An 18221-nucleotide genomic window follows, 5' to 3' on the forward strand; every position below is an offset into this window, starting at 1 on the left:
TTTTTTTTTTTTTTGGTGCATTTGTTCCAGCATGTATTCAAGATGGAGCAGGAGGAGTATAGCAAAGAAAAGATTAATTGGAGCTATATTGAATTTATAGACAACCAAGATGTTTTAGATTTGATTGAGAAGGTTCTTGCTCATTCTGTCTGAAATGTTTCATCAATTCAGGCTAATTTTTGTTGATTTCATCCCATCTTTTGGAATATAGTATGATTTTGGATGTCAATTTATTTTGGATCTGGTTTTCTTATTTAGCTTTGTATCATGTAGTCATATAAAATCTAAGGTTAGCATTTGATGCTGATTTGAAATGTTTGGCATTGTGAAACTCTTGTATAAACTCTTAAGGTGACCTTGCCAATTGCTTTCCATGTCATAGGAAAAAATTCTATAAAGTGGGACATTAGCTTTCAAAAAATATTAAAAACCATATAAAGAATGTTTTTCATATTGATTTATGTCATTTTTTCCTTTAAAAATTTCTATTTACTCATGAGCCTTATGGTATTTTACATCCATTTTGCAGAAACCTATTGGGATAATTGCGCTCTTGGATGAAGCTTGGTACAAATTGAGTTCTTCAATATAAATTGGTGCGTGTTGCTTTATAAATGATTTATTTTCATATTATTCTTATCCTGATTTTTTCATTATTGCAGTATGTTCCCAAAATCAACACATGAAACATTTTCAATGAAGTTGTTTCAGAATTTTCAGGCCCATCCAAGATTGGAGAAGGCAAAATTTTCTGAAACAGATTTTACCGTTTCACATTATGCTGGAAAGGCATGTCATATGTCACGGTATTTTTTTGAATAGTATCTTGTGATATAAAGAATCTTAACAATGATTAACTCACTTGCTATTTTTTTCTGTAGGTCACTTATCACACAGATACCTTTTTAGATAAAAATCGTGATTATGTTGTGCTAGAACATTGCAATCTGTTGTCTTCTTCCAAATGCTCCTTCGTTGCTGGTCTTTTCCCTTTACCACCAGAGGAATCTTCGAGGTCATCATATAAATTTTCCTCCGTGGCCTCAAGATTTAAGGTATTAAAATTTTGTATCCATGGGTTAACCCATATTTGATACGGAAGAAAATGGAGATATTTGGGCTTTATCTACCCTCGTTTTGGTAGCTTTGGTTTTGAACAGGCATCTTGGCACCTTTTCCGCTTTATTTTGTTCTATAATATAAATCTGGTCAATAAAAAAAATAAAAGTAAAAATCCAGCACTTGTTGGATTTAGTTGCTTAGGTGGCTTCATGATGTGGATATATTTTTTCCTCTTTTTCCAAATTATGGAATGGCACTACATTCCTTCCATCAATGTCTAATGTACCAGCCAATGTTTTTGTTGATTGAATGAATTTATATTATTTCTGTTAGAATTATTAATACATATTGGCAAATGAGATCTCAATTTTTTGTTGATTGAATGAATTTATATTATTTCTGTTAGAATTATTAATACATATTGGCAAACGAGATCACAATTCTTTGATGCTGTGAATCTTTCTTTTTGTGTTTCTAGCAACAACTTCAAGCGCTCATGGAAACTCTCAACTCAACGGAGCCTCATTACATACGTTGCGTAAAGCCGAACTCCTTGAATCAATCTCACAAGTTTGAAAATCTGAGTATCTTACACCAATTACGTTGTGGGGTCAGTAACACGAAACCTCTATGCTAGTTCTCCTGGAGTTTAATCTTATAGACATGCATGGACTACCCACACATGTTTTTCTTTTGGCATTCCTATCTTGTGTTTCTGCATCTGTTATTGATTAGATTATTGCTTCCTTTTAGAAACTTGAGCTAATCACATGACTGACAATTGAATGTCCACTTTTTATTTATTTATTTATAAATTGAATTGAATTGAATTGAATTGAATTGTATGTTAACTTTAAACAAAATTATCACCATCACATGACATTGCCAAAAAGGTAGGTTCTCTAAAATATGTCAAGAATGCAGGTAATACTATGGGCTCAAGTATGAATTTGGCATTATTCTAATTTAAAAAAAAAAATGTTTGCTGTCTCTATCAATATGTTTGTCATATGGTTCCAATATGTTACAAGAGTAATATGATTACCTAATGCTGGTCTGTCCTTGTTTGTTCCAGTAACACTTTCATCTATAACAATGGTTTTATATTGTGTAGGGTGTTTTAGAGGCTGTTCGAATAAGTCTGGCAGGTTATCCTACTCGAAGGACCTATTCAGAGTTTATAGATCGCTATGGTTTATTAGCTCTTGAACTTTTGGATGGATGGTGGGTTTACTAATGCTTCACTTATAGCTTCTCCATCTTAGAGCTTCCATAGTTAGCAAAACTCATGTACTATATCGAATAGTTGAATGTAACTTTAAAAAAAAATCTGTTTTAGCTGTAATTTTACTTGATATAATATACTTGATTGCTATAATTTTAGCTGATTGTTGCATTGCAACCCGTGTATGCACCCCTGTATACTTGGTTACATCCTTTCCATTCTTTTCTTTAAAACTCTTACTTATAAATACAATAAAAAACATAAAAAATGTATTGAATGTTTTTTTTTTTTTTGGTATTATACTTGTACAAAAAACACCCATTTGACGAATCTTTAGTACTCTTATTGACATTATAAATTTTGATTGTGTCAATTTATATTCTTATATATGACAAAGCAATTATCAAAGTCTTTATTTTTTATTTATTTCACGTTTTACCTTTTCTATTGAGCATCAACACTTTATTTCTTTGATCTAGTATATTTTTCTATAATTTGAATAATTAGATCTTAAAACCACCCACCCACACACTTATTAGCTTTTAAATACACAAAAATAAACTATTTTAAATTTTAGTAATACGAGAAATTAAATAACTTTGTTATTTTGCTTGAAAATATGGTAAATAATTTATATGAGGTATATGACATCACTTATTTAGTCTCCTAAAGTTGTCTGTTTGTTAGATTATCTTACAAAATACAAGAAACAATATTTATACACATCTTACTAAATTTGAATATAGTAAAAGGAATAATATTAACATTATAAGTTTTTCAGTCCCAAATTTTTCACACACATATGTATCATTAAGTTATTTTATTTATGGTTTTTTTTTTATTCCATCTTTTATATCAAAAGTGTTAAAACATATTTTGAAAACCTTGAACTGGCTGAAAATGTTTGTATTCCCTATTTTATATATTCTGTCTTGTATATGACTATTGGGACTTATTAGTATTTTCAATGAATCTCTATGCAGTTTTATTTGCTTTTGTATACTATCTTTATTTTTTTATTTTGTTTTTCTGGTACAAACTAGCAAATCTTTATTTTTATGTTATCCTTTCATTTCTCTCTCTTGCTGGTTTACTTTCCTTCTAAAAATATTTTTATCTGTTTACAGTTATGATGAAAAAGCTATGACGGAGAAAATTCTGCAAAAACTGAAGCTTGAGAATTTTCAGGTGGGCTTCCTCAAAGTTTAATATTGAAGCTGTTTTGGAAATACTCTTGGCATGTACATGTGGTGCACCTGGTTAAATATGGCCAAATATCTGTTCTTTTCATTCACAGTTGAGTAGAACCTAAGTCAAATTTCCGTTCATTTCTTTTGCAGTTGGGAAGGACAAAAGTATTTCTTAGGGCTGGTCAAATTGGCATTCTAGACTCCCGGCGGGCTGAGATTTTGGACAATGCTGCAAAGTGTGTTCAGCGTCAATTCCGAACATTTATAGCACGCAGAGATTTTCTTTCAACAAGGGCTGCTGCATCTGCTCTCCAAGCATGCTGCAGAGGTTCGGTTTACTTCCTCTAGTTTGATTTTTTGATATGATTTATCTCTCTTTTATACACACACACACACACACACCAATTTTAAGTTTTTCCTAGGTGGCTTTTATACCTAGAAAATCCCCTCCTCTTTTTTTTTCCCCATTCAATAAACTAAAATAAAGGAAAAGAAAACCTTTTTAGCATGGGCTTCATCAGTATGTGGCAAGAGGTTGAAAGTGGAGCTATTAAATTTTGCTGTGAAAAGTTTTAAGGCTTGCAAATTTTGGTGGAACCCAAGACAGAATTCATGTTTTGGCCTCTTCCTTTCAAATATTGTGTTAGATTTAAATTCTCCAAAGGGATTAAAGCTGCCCATTACCACTGTCACCTAGCCCCATACCATGTCTTCATGTATATGATGACAGTGCAACCCTCCAGTTATTGTTACAGTCTGCACCATTTCTATCTCCAAAATGTTGAGTTTACCTTGGTACCAAGTTACCATCATTAATGTTACACATCTTTTGGTTTTCACATCTAGTATTATTTGTAGATGAAGAGATTCCAAAGGGGCTTCTTACTTCCCAAACAGAATGTCCTACATTTTTGTTTAAACATTGATGTATCATGACTACGCAAGAAAAGCACTTCAAATTGTTTATTTATTTCCGGAGATAGCTTAGAACCAACAGTTCATTATCAAATGAATTTTTTGAATGTGTTCTGGTACTCCATCCTAGAGTTATCACTATTTATCAAATATGTTTGTGCCTAATCAAACACCATTGGATTACGTGACAGACGGGTGAAGAAAAGATAGCATTTTCTAGGTGAAACAAATTCATGTAACTATTGAAAGGTTTCCTGTTCCTTTGGAAATATATTTTCCCCATGTATTTGGATTGTGTGGAGCCGAATTCACTAGGAGGTAGAGTTGGGGAAAAGCCTCTTCCTTCTAGATTCATTGGGTGGGGTGGAGTGAAATGCTTTACATAGTGTCACATAAGCATTCTGAATTTTTTTTTTTTTTTTTTTTTTGGTTTCAGTCCTAATGTCTTATATTTGTACAGGATGCCTCGCTCGAGAGGTGTTTGCCGCAAAACGGGAGACAGCAGCTGCTGTTTCAATACAGAAATATGTGCGCAAGTGGTTATTAAGATGTGCTTATATGAAACTATGTTCAGCTGCTATTGTAATACAGTCCAACGTTTGTGGTTTCATAATCCGTCAACGATTTTTGCAAGGGAAGAAACATAAAGCTGCAACTCTAATTCAGGTAAACCTAAATGGAGATGTAGATCTTTCCTGTGGTAAAATTTTCCATTCATGAATTGTGATATCTTTTTATTTATATAATAATAATAATAATAAATAAAAGTTTATTTTACCTAATTATGATATTTTTTGTTTACTCCCTTACCACTGTATTTGTTGCTATGGATAGTTTAATTTTAAAAAATAAAATAAAATTCTGTTTTATCTAGTTATTATAATTGTCATTAAAGCTTCCTTCACCACTATATTGATAGTTATGAATTGTTTGATTCTAAAAGAATACCACTTCTGCTCCATCATATTTGATGTTTTTAATTTTGTTCCATTATTTTGCTAATTTACATTTTTAACCCCATAGTTTAGAGGTGGTTTCAAATTAAACCCAACACTTTTAGAAGTCTCAAAAATAGTTGTCGAAACGTGATTCAATTTTTGATTTTTCCATATCGTGTATCTTATCTTAAGATACAAACACCTAATAAAATTCATTGAAAAAAGTTATAGATATACATATGTAAAAGCTATATTTGTTATAAATGCGGTTTCATATGATAAGTTGTTGTGCATCGTATGATTCATGATCATGGTTGATATGTATCTGCAATGTGTTACTTTTTTCACTTGATACAATACAAATCATGAATTGTACTTGGTCTAAAATTAAACCCTATACTTTCAAAAACCTTTTAATTTTTATCATGGAAGTTAAAAAAAATCCATCGTGTAAATCCATTTAGGGGAAATGCTTAAACAAAGTGATGCCATGTGACTTTGAGTGAAAGGTACATGTGACTTGTAGTAAACTTCGACTATTTCTGGAAAAGTTGTCTTTACATTGTTTTTCCATCTCTAATATGTACATAATTGTACGTTTGTCTTCTAAATTTGAGGCTGTGTTTTGTTTGGACATGTAATATTTATTTTAAGGCTCACTGGAGGATGCACAAGGTTCGCATGGTATTCCGACACCGTCAAACTTCTATCATAGCAATACAATGTCTTTGGAGGCAAAAACTAGCAAAAAGAGAGCTCCGGAGGCGCAAACAAGTGAGAAAAAATTGTGCTTTTGATTATGGAGTGATGACATACATCAAATGTTCTTTGTCATGAGCATTTTGTTCATTCACTTTTTGCAGGAGGCTAATGAAGCTGGTGCCTTACGTTTAGCTAAAAGTAAACTTGAGAAGCAGTTAGAAGACCTCACGTGGAGGTTGCAGCTTGAAAAAAGATTGCGGGTAGTGCTTTTTATTTCAGTAGTTTATTTTGGATGAGTTATTTATTGATATCTATTAAAAGCATTTGGAAAGTCTGTATCAGGAAACTCCTGTTGCTGTTCTGCTGGTGTCAAATGTATGTTGGTGCTTCAACAGTTACACTTGTTTAAGTATTAGGAAATGACCTCTTGGTTGGGGTTTTCCTAACATACATTGGATATGCAAATTTCATTGTTTAATGTTATGTTAAGTATTAAATAATATAGCTAGCTAATTTATATCGTCTTGGCTCAGGAATAGAAAAAAAAAAGGTAATGTCATAGCTTATTGTTATAGACACATGGTTTTCTAAATAACAGAGCCTTAATTCTAGGGTTAGCCAATAATAATTTTTTTGGAACAATTGGTAATTTATCATTGGAGCCTTAATTCCTAATTGGAAAACAGAGCCTTAATTCTAGTTGGAGCCTTAATTCCTAATAGCTTAAAATTTTGGGATAATTGGTAATTTATCATGGTATTAGTATAGGAGATCCTGAGTTTGATTCCTGTCCCCTCTCTACCTTCCATTTATAGTGTTAAAAATCTCATGTGTTGGGCCCCACTTATTAAGTGGAAGTATAGGCCCACATGTGAAAGGGAATGTTGGAATTATGCTTAAATGATTAAAATCACCATTTCCTAATAGTTTAAGCTTTTAAGCTAATTGGTAATTTTTCAAACTTGATCATAGTACCTTTGAGGCACAGTACACAAGTATACAGGAAGCTGTATTAAAAAATGAATGAAATACAACTTAACCCCAAAGGTTGATAATCTAAACGTATTCTTCAAAACATGGTAAACAGTGAGAGAGTTTGAATTTCAACATCTCCATTATCAAAAAGTTCACGATTTAGGTTTTTATTCACTTGTAATCCATTTTATTTGAAATAACTTCTGTTCTTTATCATGTTTGAACATCAAAGTAAAAATGATCATTGTATGTCGTTATCCTCATGTGGCTGGTTAGAAGTTGGATCCTTACCTGGAGTATTCTGGAATGCAGGTTTCTCATGATGAGTCTAAGTCAGGGGAAATGTCAAAACTTCAAAAAGCATTGGAATCATTGAAACTTGAACTAGATGCAGCTAAGTTGACAACAATTAATGAGTGCAACAAAAATGCAGTGCTGCAGAATCAACTGGAATTGTCGGAGAAAGGGAAATCTGCTTTGGAAAGAGAGATCATTGGAATGGCAGAGCTGAGAAAGGAAAATGCATTTTTAAAGGTGGGTCTTCTATTTTTGATTGATTTCTTCGACTCAAGTTACTTTAGTGGGTTCCATTTTTTTAGACCAGTTTTTTGCATTATTTCATCCTCTGAAAGATCACATATTGAGACTAAGGCGATCTTGCTTGAACTATTTAAATTCTTTAGAGGTATGTATATTAAAAGACATCTATAAAAAGTCTTGGCATAAGTTTATGGTTTAAACTGTATTTCCTAATATTTATCCCCATAGCATGTGATCCAGGCATGAAGTTGGAATCAGTTAATAAAAAGTCTGGGCAAAAAATTTTTTATTTTTAAATTTCTATTTGCTTTCATGTTTTGAATATTGACTTGTTTAGCAAGAAAATACTAATGATTTAGTTGAGATTAAAGAGTTATGACTGAGGATAATTGAATTTATTGATTACTTAAACCAAAATCGGTCACCTTTGAAAATGGCATCAAAATGTCCATTTAACTCATCCTTATATTGGAAAGTGATGGAAACCGTCATTTGTTTACATTATTGAACTTTGTTCAGGAGTTGAGATACAATCCAAAAGTGAACTGCTCAAAAACAATCAGCTCTTTTCTATTAGCTCCCGCAGCAGTAAATAATGGATTAAAAACATTTTCACTAAATGTTACTGGAGGCATTTTGAGGGTTTTGAAGGTCAAAATCAGTTAGGGGATAATGCCATTTTCTTGATTTGCCTAAAACTAAATTATTGGATGAAGAATTAATAATGAAATGGGAATCCACTTTAGTGGTAATTGTAGTATTGACCGGAAGACATAAAGATTTTATGAAATGGGGATAACTGAAGAACTTTTGTAAGATGTGGTGTCTGAAAATTGCGTGTTTGTTTTGTGACAGAATTCTTTGGATACCTTGGAAAAGAAGAACTTAGCTCTGGAGCTTGAACTTGTAAAGGCTCAAAAGGATAGTACTGATAGTATGGAGAAGTTGCGGGAAGTTGAAAACATGTGTTCTCAGCTTCAACAGAATGTTAAAAGGTTTTTTTTTTTTTTTTTCATTTAATGAAAGTAGTTTAAATATTGTTTTTCGCAAATTCAATTTCAAATTTTATTGTGCTTGATGAAATGTCCCTTTTTCTTTTTTTGTAAAATTTGAATTTTAAATGGATTTTTGTTAGCTTGTTCTGTGGTATTTATATCATTTTCTTGTAAAGACTTCTGAGATCAAAGTTAACTACTTTTTCCCTCCGTGTTTATTCATTTTCTACACATGTTGTGATTTTTTTATGCTGGCTGATTTATTTGTGTAATCGTAGTCTTGAGGAGAAGCTCTCCATTTTAGAGGATGAGAATCATGTTCTGCGTCAAAAAACTTTGAGCCTGACTCCAAACCGCAATCATCCTGTCTTTGCTAAGGCATTGTCAGAGGTGAGCTTTGCTTTTGTACATGTTGAGAAGCATATATGCAGACATACTGTTTGTTTGGTTTTACTTGGTTCAATGTTGTATCTATTGTTTTGAATTTTCTGTTCTGACATACATAAGTTTTATTTGAGCTTTCCTGTTAATATAATGAGTAGTGTTTATTTGTTTATGGCTATGTACTATTTGAGTAAAAATGTTGTTTCTTAATGGGACAGAAATACTCTGGCGCACTTGTTCTTCCCCAAATTGACCAGAAGCCTGTATTTGTAAGATATCATCTCTATGAGTTCTTCTGTAAAACACGAGCTGCATCACATCGTGTTGGTTTTTATTGTTTTGATATCCATCTTGTTTGGTGCAGGAATCACCCACGCCTACAAAGCTAATTTCACCTTTTGCACATGGTTTCTCAGAATCACGTCAATCAAAATTAACTGTGGAGAGGCACCAGGTTTTCTCTCTTGTTCTTCCTATAGCCTTCAGCTCACTGTGATAATCGGACTGATAGTAAAAATAGCAGTCCAAAGTGATTAGTATGTTAATGTTATTTTTCACTCATAGGACTCAAATTTCATATGTGAATCATGTGATTTACAGGATAATTATGAATTTCTCTCAAGGTGTATCAAAGAAGATTTGGGGTTTAAAGATGGTAAACCACTGGCAGCTTGTATCATATATAAATGTCTTCTTCACTGGCATGCCTTTGAGTCTGAGCGGACAGCAATCTTCAACTTCATAATTGAGGGAATTAATGATGTTCTGAAGGTGGCTTTATCCTCCATTTTTTTTTTCCTTTTTTAATGTGATATTCAAATCTGTATCGATGTTGACACAATTGATATTATGTTATATATATAGTACTTTAGAATTTCCGTAGATCCTGAATCATGATTATGATTCATTTTGTGTATTAGCTTCTAAAGATATGTAAACTTTGGTATCAAACTTGTTTCAGGTTGGGGATGAGAACGTTACTTTGCCGTATTGGCTGTCGAATGCGTCTGCACTTTTATGCCTCCTGCAGAGGAATTTAAGATCCAATGGTTTTTTGACTACAATAAATCAGCGTTCTGCCGGGGCTTCTGGGTTAATTAGCAGGGTTGGGCAAGTGAGTTTATGTCGAGAAACCTGACCTTATTGCATATTAGCAAGGTTGCATTATTTTATTTATTATACAATTAATATAAGTACATATTTCTATGGTAGTACATATTCTCTATTGTATCTTTAATGTGTTTATTATCCTATAGGAAACATAATGTGTAAATATTTTTAGATTTACCTAGAATTCTTGGGATTTAGCATATATGTTTTTTATAGAAGTGCATTTAATTTTTAGTTACATGTCAACACTCACTTTGGTTGGTGTGGAGCGGGTAATTAGTGGGAGAGTGAGGGAGATGGTTTTGCTCTTTTGTCGTTTCACTTTTGTAGTTACATTTCCTTAGATTTTTTTTTTTCCATGCCAGTGCTAAAAGTAGACTATCTTATGATAACATTTACTATGCTGGTCTGTTTACAAACACCCAACACCCCCCCCCCCCCCCTCCCCCGGGCCGCCGCGACAAAAAAAAAGAAAAGAAAAAGAATCTTGTTGGGTAAACAGGTGTTGAAGTTTTAAGTGGTCTATTGTTTTATGATATTTGGTGATCTTTTTTTTTTTATCGAATTTCAACTAAGTCATGAGAAAATTTATTGTGTATGATCACGTTTGAAAAAAAATTTGAAGTATGCAAATTCTTTTTTCATTTGTTATTTTCTGTATAGATTTTTTATCAAATGGGATTTCCCAAATCCTTACATCACAACTTTTGTAACAGTGAATTTAAAAAAAAAAAAAAAAAAAAAAAAAACCTGGGGGATGGGTGTAAGAGAAAAGGTGGGGGGAGGGAGGTGCTGAGATGTGTAACGACTAGGAAAGAGTTGATATTGAAAGTTGTGATGGAGATCAAGATCAATTGATTGAGAACTTGAACTAGAATTGCATTAAAATTAAGAATTAAAGCTGGAATTACAGAGAAACTGGAGAAACAAGTTTCTGTCCAGGTCTGAAACTGAATTATATTCACATCAAAAACTGATTTTACTCTTACATAGCTAGCCTATTTATAATCTTTAACTATTAGGAAATAAAGTAGCTAATAGTTACATAAGTCAAAGCTGTAATTAATGAGCATATATAGCAGATATGAGAAGTCAAAATAAGGGGCTGCTGGCAGTCCTAAGAGGTCAGAAAGTTTGGCTGGCTGGTTGCCAGTCCTAATGGTAGAGGAGGGGTACATGGCAGATATGAGAAGTCAAAATAAGGGGCTGCTGGCAGTCCTAAGAGGCCAGAAAGGTTGGCTGGCTAGTTGTCAGTCCTAAGGATAGAGGGTGGCTGCATCAAGTTGTACTGGGTAGTGGTTACCTTTTTAGGCTTCAGGAACTACACATTGCTAATGGCTTAGACTTGTCTTATTTGTAATTTTTCTAGTTAAATTGGTAGGTGCAGTCAGTCTAGTATTCTAAAACTAAAACTTTTGATGCGGCCGGTGCAAAACCCATGGTTTTATGCTGTACCATTATGTAATCTCATTATTTTATTAAATTATTTAATAGCTTGCATTTCTATCATTGATGAATTTGGTTTGTGATTCATTTATATCCTTTTTGTATGGAGTGACATGTTATTTCTTGTATGTTGAATGGCATGCTTTGTGAGGCTTAAAGATTTGTATATTTTTCTACCATTAGTTTAGCAAGTTGTGCACTTTTAACGGTGAACTTCTGCAAGGTTTTTATTTTTAATGCCTTAAACTTGTTCTTGCAAAAGATGTGTGGCTCTGCTTCTTAGTTTTTTTTTTTACTTTTGTACATGTTGAATAATTTTGTATGAGATCAATGATTGTAGTTTGTCTCACTTGTCAGGGACTGAAATCTCCTTTCAAATATATTGGAGGATTTGATAATGGCATTTCACACGTAGAAGCAAGATATCCAGCTATACTATTCAAACAACAGTTAACTGCTTGTGTGGAGAAAATTTTTGGTTTGATTCGTGACAATTTGAAGAAAGAATTATCTCCGTTGTTGAGCTTATGCATTCAGGTAATTTTCTCTTTTAGTCAGACGTGATATACAACAATATATGCCAAAATCTATCAGTCATGTCAACTGTGATGAATTTCTTTGCCAATGAGCTTTAGCTCACATGACACTTTCTTCATGCAGGGTGAGGTTGTAGATTCAAAATCCGTTGGGTGTATCTGTTACTTTTCAATTAAAAAATGACAGATGAATTTCTTTTTGATTATTATTTCCTTCTCTGATTGCAAGCTTTGGTTGCTTAATACATAATCTCAGTGACAGTTTCAATGTATGTGCAAATTGTGTTCAAAATAATGGTCCAAAATGTCTGTCACTTGTTATTGTCCTGATGTATAGGTTACTTGATCTGCTTAGCTAACTTATCTACAGAATTTTCTGCTTAAATGATGGATTTGCAAAGCACCTTAAATGAAGGAGATACAGCCTGAGCTTATGTTTTTTTATTTGTGATCCTGGTAGCAAAGACTCACAGTGCACCGACTCTAATATTTTACTTGACATGTATTGCATAGTTGATTGGCCATTAGTTGTTGCCAATGAACACCATTTTACATATGCACCAACAAGGTGAGAACTGCGGCAGATATCCCTTGAATAAACATATAAAGTTGCTTAAGGCTAAAATTGGTTGGGGTAAATTATAACGGCTTAAAGTCTGAGGCAGCAATCCCACCAAATCCGCATAATCTTACATATATTACCACATAATACTTTTCCAATAGATGATGACTTTAAAATATAAGTTGAAATGAGTGGTTCCAGAAGCTTTAACTTTGGATGAGAAACCATTAACTAAAGCAATACTTTGAGGTGATGTAGCCAAGAGCCTTATAGCTCAATTGACACTTCCTAGTGCTTCTAAAGGAGCTTTCTAGGGTTCAATCCCCCATTCCTAACTATTGAATTATCACAAAAAAAAAACCCTCTGAGGTGATGTAATAATAAGGTACTTAGAGATGAATTGATGCACCACCTATCATTTGCACAGTAGCACCAAACAATTTTTTTTTTTTTTTTGGATAAGTATAGTAGCACCAAACTTGATGACCCATGAATTGAAAGTAAAGGATAAATGACAATAGGATGCAGTACTTATATGGGTTAGAGCGGTTGTGGAGGAGGAGGAATTTGCTCTCTTGTGATGGGCTAGGAGTTGAGCTTACTCATCATTGGTATGGGAATCATCTCTGTTCCTGGACGATAGTGAAGAGGGTGGATTGCCCTGATGTTGGGAACTTGGGATGGAGTCATCCTATGTGAGTACCTAATGGGCAGACCGCAGACCTGCGTGGTTTGCCATGGAGATGGCAAAAGCAATGTACTGTATGATTGTTGCGGTCACAGTGCATTTGTTTATTAGGTTCTTGGTTTCCAGAGTATCCATTACCTCTTGAATCTTGTCCACCATGGCCTCTATGGCCACCTCCATTATTTTACCCCCCTTGTGAGCTGCTCGGACTGTCACACAAGGCAATAAGTGCAGAATGCTCACCAGGACTGGTGATCATATCAAAAGGGTAGAGCATTGAAGTTGGGAATAAACCTCATGGAGAGAAGGAAGATCAGAGTTATACAAGATCTGGGCACAGACTATAGCAGTATAGCTCATACTCAGATGTCAAACCACTAATTTCAGATTTTAGTTATCAAAAAAAAAATATTGGTCATGAGTGGTTGATACATGTTTCTCTCAAGTATGTATGGAAGGCTTTGTAACAGTGTTGTGTGGGCTGCGTTTCCTAATTGTAGTATGTGGAAGGAATGAAATAGTCACATTTTAGTTGAGAGATCTGTAATTTAACTCAAATCTATCTTTTTGTGTTCTCTATTTGAATCGTGATATAAAGCATGGGTGTGTCAATTAGGTCGGTGCACCCAAGTCCGATACGCATGGACATGCCATGCGGCTGTGGATGTGGCTGCAGGCGTGTCTGTGACCTTTTTTTATTTTTTCCTTGATTCGGTCTGATACGATCTGATTTTGTCCGAAACAGGCCCTGGATCAGTCCAATATGGGCCGAAATAAGTGTTTATAAAAAAGGTAAAATGTTTTGTCAAAACACACCGTTATATGAAAAAATATGAAAATTTTTTGTCAAACTATGTTTCCTCTTGGTATATGTTTACCATTATATGAAAAAATATGTTTAGCAATATATAGAAAAAATAAGTAAAAATATATTTAATAATTTATTAATAAATGTATCCCACCGCACCTAACCCGAATCCGTACCTGTGCTTCCTAGATTTGAATGTTGCACCACGATCAAGGGTGTTTCTTGTATTTTGTTAGATGATTGTATGGATCATTTGATTTAATTTTTAGGAAGCTCTCTTTATAGAGATCCTTTTCTTCTTTATAAAATTCCTTGCTACTTCATAATAAAAGTTGGGTAATTTATGGAAAAATCTTCTTATCAACGTATCAAGCTTAGTTTTTAATCTTTATTGTATGTATCATTACAATCATTGATCTTACTTGGCTTTGCTCTTTTGTTTTGATTATGAGAATTTGTCAGCAAAATCTTGTCTTTAGTTACTTCTTATATATAATTTTTTTGTGATTATTGGTAAGGCACCCAAAGCTGCAAGAGTACATGCTGGAAAATCATCTAGATCACCTGGAGGTGTTCCTCAGCAACTGCCTAATAGTCAGTGGGACAATATCATTAAATTTTTGGATTCTCTTATGAGTCAATTACGTGGTAATCATGTATGTGCAAAGCAACATTGTTTTTTACCAGTAGTGTGTTCAATATTTTTGCCTGATCTTCATTGTTTGTATTTATCTGTACCATTTGTGAAACATATGCAACATCTGGGAGAATGATTTTATTTATTTATTTTTTTAAATTGCTGGGGGGACAATTTCCATAAATTTATTGTATCTCTTCATGTTTCTAGTAAGTCTTAGCACAACATTGGTGATCTATAAAGCTCATATGATTGGAAATGGTTATTATAAATTCAAATCAGATGTTTTGTGGTGTACTATGTGATTAGTGAGATTATATAATGCAGTTTATTACAGCCTTATGAAGTCTGGACATCAACTTAAGACATGGGAACGGTACTGCACAGGCATGCTGGCACAGAAAACTTAGAGATAAATTAGGAGACAACAGTGGGAAGTAGAAAATAATGTTTAACAAATCCATAGCCATAATACATATGTTAGACATTAGGTTTAATTCATATATAATTTTGTGGAAAACAAAAATCAATTTCATGCATGTATGCATCTTATGCCTTGTATGCCTCATCCCAAATTAAACCTTTGTTTTCACTTATTCTAATTTAGAATGTGAAATTGATAGTTTTTAGGACAACTTTTCATTTTAAAAATGACAATGCTAGACTGGTAGTAATTTAATATGGCAGTTTGTCAGCTGCATGTCGGAGTCACGCTGGGGAAGTGCCCAAAATTATATTAAGATATTAAAATTTTTGACACATGATTTTAGGTTTGAAGGAGGTCCTAAAAAGTTGTTAGTTTTAAAAAGTCATAATTGTACACCATATGTGAACTTAGTGCGCTGTCTCTTTTGCTGATGTAAGTAGTGCTCACTCAGGTACCCTCCTTTTTCATACGTAAGCTAATCACCCAGGTTTTTTCTTTCATCAATATCTCACTTTTCAACAGGTAATTGTTATTGTTCTCTATTTCATCATCAAATAATTATAAAGTTTTTGTGTTGAGAAACTTATAGTTTTATTTATTTATTATTTTGGTTTGGGTAGTCTTCTGCTGCGACGTGAATGTTGCACATTTTCAAATGGGGAATATGTGAAATCTGGCCTAGCAGAATTGGAGAAATGGATAGTCAGTGCTACAGATGAGGTAACTAAAACCTCTATTTTACAAGTTTATTGTTACAGTGTTTGAATTCTATACTTTTAGGTCCTGAATCTTTTCAAACTGTAGTTTGCAGGAACCTCTTGGCATGAGCTAAATTATATTAGACAAGCTGTTGGATTTCTGGTATAAGACATAACTGTTTTTATTGGAATTTTTTTAAGCTGTTATTCATAGGAATTACACTAAATGCTTTACTGCAATTTATGTAGGTAATACACCAGAAGAGGAAAAAATCTTTGGACGAGATAAGACAGGATCTTTGTCCGGTATTATCTTTGCATATTGCTTATCTAATTATTTAAATTTTTTTTGGTCATGTAATCTGTTTTCTATTATAAATTAATTACTGATATTGTGATCCTTGGGCAGGCATTAACTGTTAGGCAAATCTATCGAATAAGTACCATGTACTGGGATGACAAATATGGTACTCAGAGCGTGTCAAATGAGGCAAGTTGCATTTTTTCAATTCTAGTTCAGTAACTTTTGTTATGTTATCCCATATGTTTTAAATTTTATTGGGTTGGCAGGTGGTTGCTCAAATGAGGGAGAATGTGGACAAGGACAATCAGAATTTGACCTCCAACTCCTTCTTGTTGGATGATGATCTGAGGTAATCTGCTTGCCCCTCTCAATTATTTGGGAAATTGTGTATACAGAATAATAATGGACAAGAATAAATTAGTAAGTGGAATTGCTTGCTTTTGTACAACTTCTATTTATTCAAGTTAATGCAGTGAACTGCAAATGATAGAATGGTTTAGTCGTATTTGAGGCGACTACCCTCCTAGAATTAAAGGGAGAAAAGAGTGTTTGGGTTAAATTCTTCTTGCCTCATGTTATTCATCTTTAATGCTTAAATACATTGAAATGGAATTCCAAATAACAAGATAACTCCTAATCTTATCATCTAGAGTTCTATCACAAGATAGATCCTATCCTAACAATAACTTAATTAAATTCAAATAACAATTTATCCTAACACACGATAACTACTACTTGAGGCAATCTGTTGATCCAAATCACTTGGCCGATGTTAGCCACTATCTGACTCGGCCATTTCTTCTAACTCCACATGCCCACGGGTCGTAACATTTAGTGTTTATCATTTTTTTAATGGTTGTGATTTCCATAACTTTTGTGCGCATATCTTTATCTATTTTTCTTAATTCTTCTCTTTGCAGCATTCCATTCTCTACAGAAGACATAGATATTGCAATTCCTGCTATTGATACTTCAGATATTGAACTTCCAACATTCTTGTCTGAGTATCCTTGTGCACAGTTTCTCCTCCAGCATCAAAAGTAAACAGTCTGCTGGCTTCAAAGTTGCAAGAATTGCTGTTTATGCATTCAGTTTAGCCTGGCTTAGCCATACCCCAGGCTGTAGTGATTAGTGCTTTACATATAGGATACAGAGGTTTCCTTCCTACTCAAGGAAATCTGAGTAGTCATTGATTAGTACCCTTCCCTATTACCTTTTGATTTGGCCTGCAATGCATGATTGTGGGATTAGGTGACAGTTCTCTTAGCTTAAAAGGCTGCTGCTGAAGCTTATCCATTTAAGTTTGTATATATATATATATATTTTACAACCGAATTGTGTCATTTTGTATTCTAGTTCGTTCTATAGGTTTTTTTTATTTTATTTTTTATTTTATTTTTTTTTATGTATATTAATTTAAGAAAAGCAAAAAAAAAAAAAAAAAAAAAATCCATTTATTGTTGTAAATATGTACTTTATTCCATCGATTAAGGATGGGCATTCACTTCTATGAACCCAGGCATTTTGTTTTTAGCATATTCCACACCCGTCCTCCCTCAACCCATATGTACTCGCATATACAGATGTGATGACATTGGCTGCATAAACACAACTGGACTTTGTCATATTCACTTGTCTTAAAGTGGGGTTGGATCCATAAAATTCATCAGCAATGGTCATTTGTGTATTGTAATGTAAATCTGCAATCCTCCTACACTGGAAGTCTGGGATCTTTTAGTGCTTTTAGTGGACTCGGTTGATCACTCTGGGGTCATGGTTTTAGAGTGAATGTGATTTAAATGTATTTTCGTAGATCATTGCATAACAAGTTTTTATACGAAATGTTTATTTGCTTTATAGCATCTCAAGGTACTACGGACTTTTGTAACACGTCTTAGGGCCAATTTGGATGGAGGATGGAAGGGGAGTCGAGGGGTTAGTTTCTAGCCAACTCTATTTTACTCTCCTCTCTCTTCCCTTCCATTCAAACTGGCCATTAAGTAGTAATAGAGGCAAGCGTGTGTTTCTATATTTTACTTGGTTGAATTTATGGTAATGTTAATACAATTAGAAGGAAAA

The 18221-nt window shown here is 33.5% G+C and overlaps 1 protein-coding gene across 3 annotated transcripts in view; it reads left to right on the forward strand.

Annotated features, from left to right (window-relative positions):
* The window catches only part of LOC126712722 (myosin-15), a 30204-nt gene extending 12529 nt beyond the window's left edge, over positions 1-17675 (forward strand). For 2 of the 3 annotated variants that reach the window (XM_050412166.1, XM_050412167.1), the window contains exons 13-39: positions 31-132; positions 530-567; positions 663-789; positions 882-1055; positions 1541-1672; positions 2177-2286; positions 3415-3475; positions 3628-3805; positions 4853-5058; positions 5985-6104; positions 6194-6292; positions 7320-7541; positions 8403-8542; positions 8821-8932; positions 9145-9195; positions 9291-9380; positions 9527-9697; positions 9888-10040; positions 11840-12019; positions 14595-14732; positions 15592-15662; positions 15761-15860; positions 15945-16001; positions 16088-16144; positions 16248-16328; positions 16409-16491; positions 17063-17675. In XM_050412166.1, the coding sequence (XP_050268123.1) occupies positions 31-132; positions 530-567; positions 663-789; positions 882-1055; positions 1541-1672; positions 2177-2286; positions 3415-3475; positions 3628-3805; positions 4853-5058; positions 5985-6104; positions 6194-6292; positions 7320-7541; positions 8403-8542; positions 8821-8932; positions 9145-9195; positions 9291-9380; positions 9527-9697; positions 9888-10040; positions 11840-12019; positions 14595-14732; positions 15592-15662; positions 15761-15860; positions 15945-16001; positions 16088-16144; positions 16248-16328; positions 16409-16491; positions 17063-17186 (3177 nt within the window). In that variant the 3' untranslated portion in view covers positions 17187-17675. Of the gene's footprint in view, positions 1-30; positions 133-529; positions 568-662; positions 790-881; positions 1056-1540; positions 1673-2176; positions 2287-3414; positions 3476-3627; positions 3806-4852; positions 5059-5984; positions 6105-6193; positions 6293-7319; positions 7542-8402; positions 8543-8820; positions 8933-9144; positions 9196-9290; positions 9381-9526; positions 9698-9887; positions 10085-11839; positions 12020-14594; positions 14733-15591; positions 15663-15760; positions 15861-15944; positions 16002-16087; positions 16145-16247; positions 16329-16408; positions 16492-17062 lie in introns of those variants that run through there. The other variant, XM_050412168.1, reaches the window with a different exon arrangement.
* The last annotated feature ends 546 nt before the right edge of the window (positions 17676-18221 follow it).

Source organism: Quercus robur, chromosome 2, assembly GCF_932294415.1.
Source record: "Quercus robur chromosome 2, dhQueRobu3.1, whole genome shotgun sequence".
In the NCBI taxonomy this organism is placed as follows: Eukaryota; Viridiplantae; Streptophyta; class Magnoliopsida; order Fagales; family Fagaceae; genus Quercus; species Quercus robur.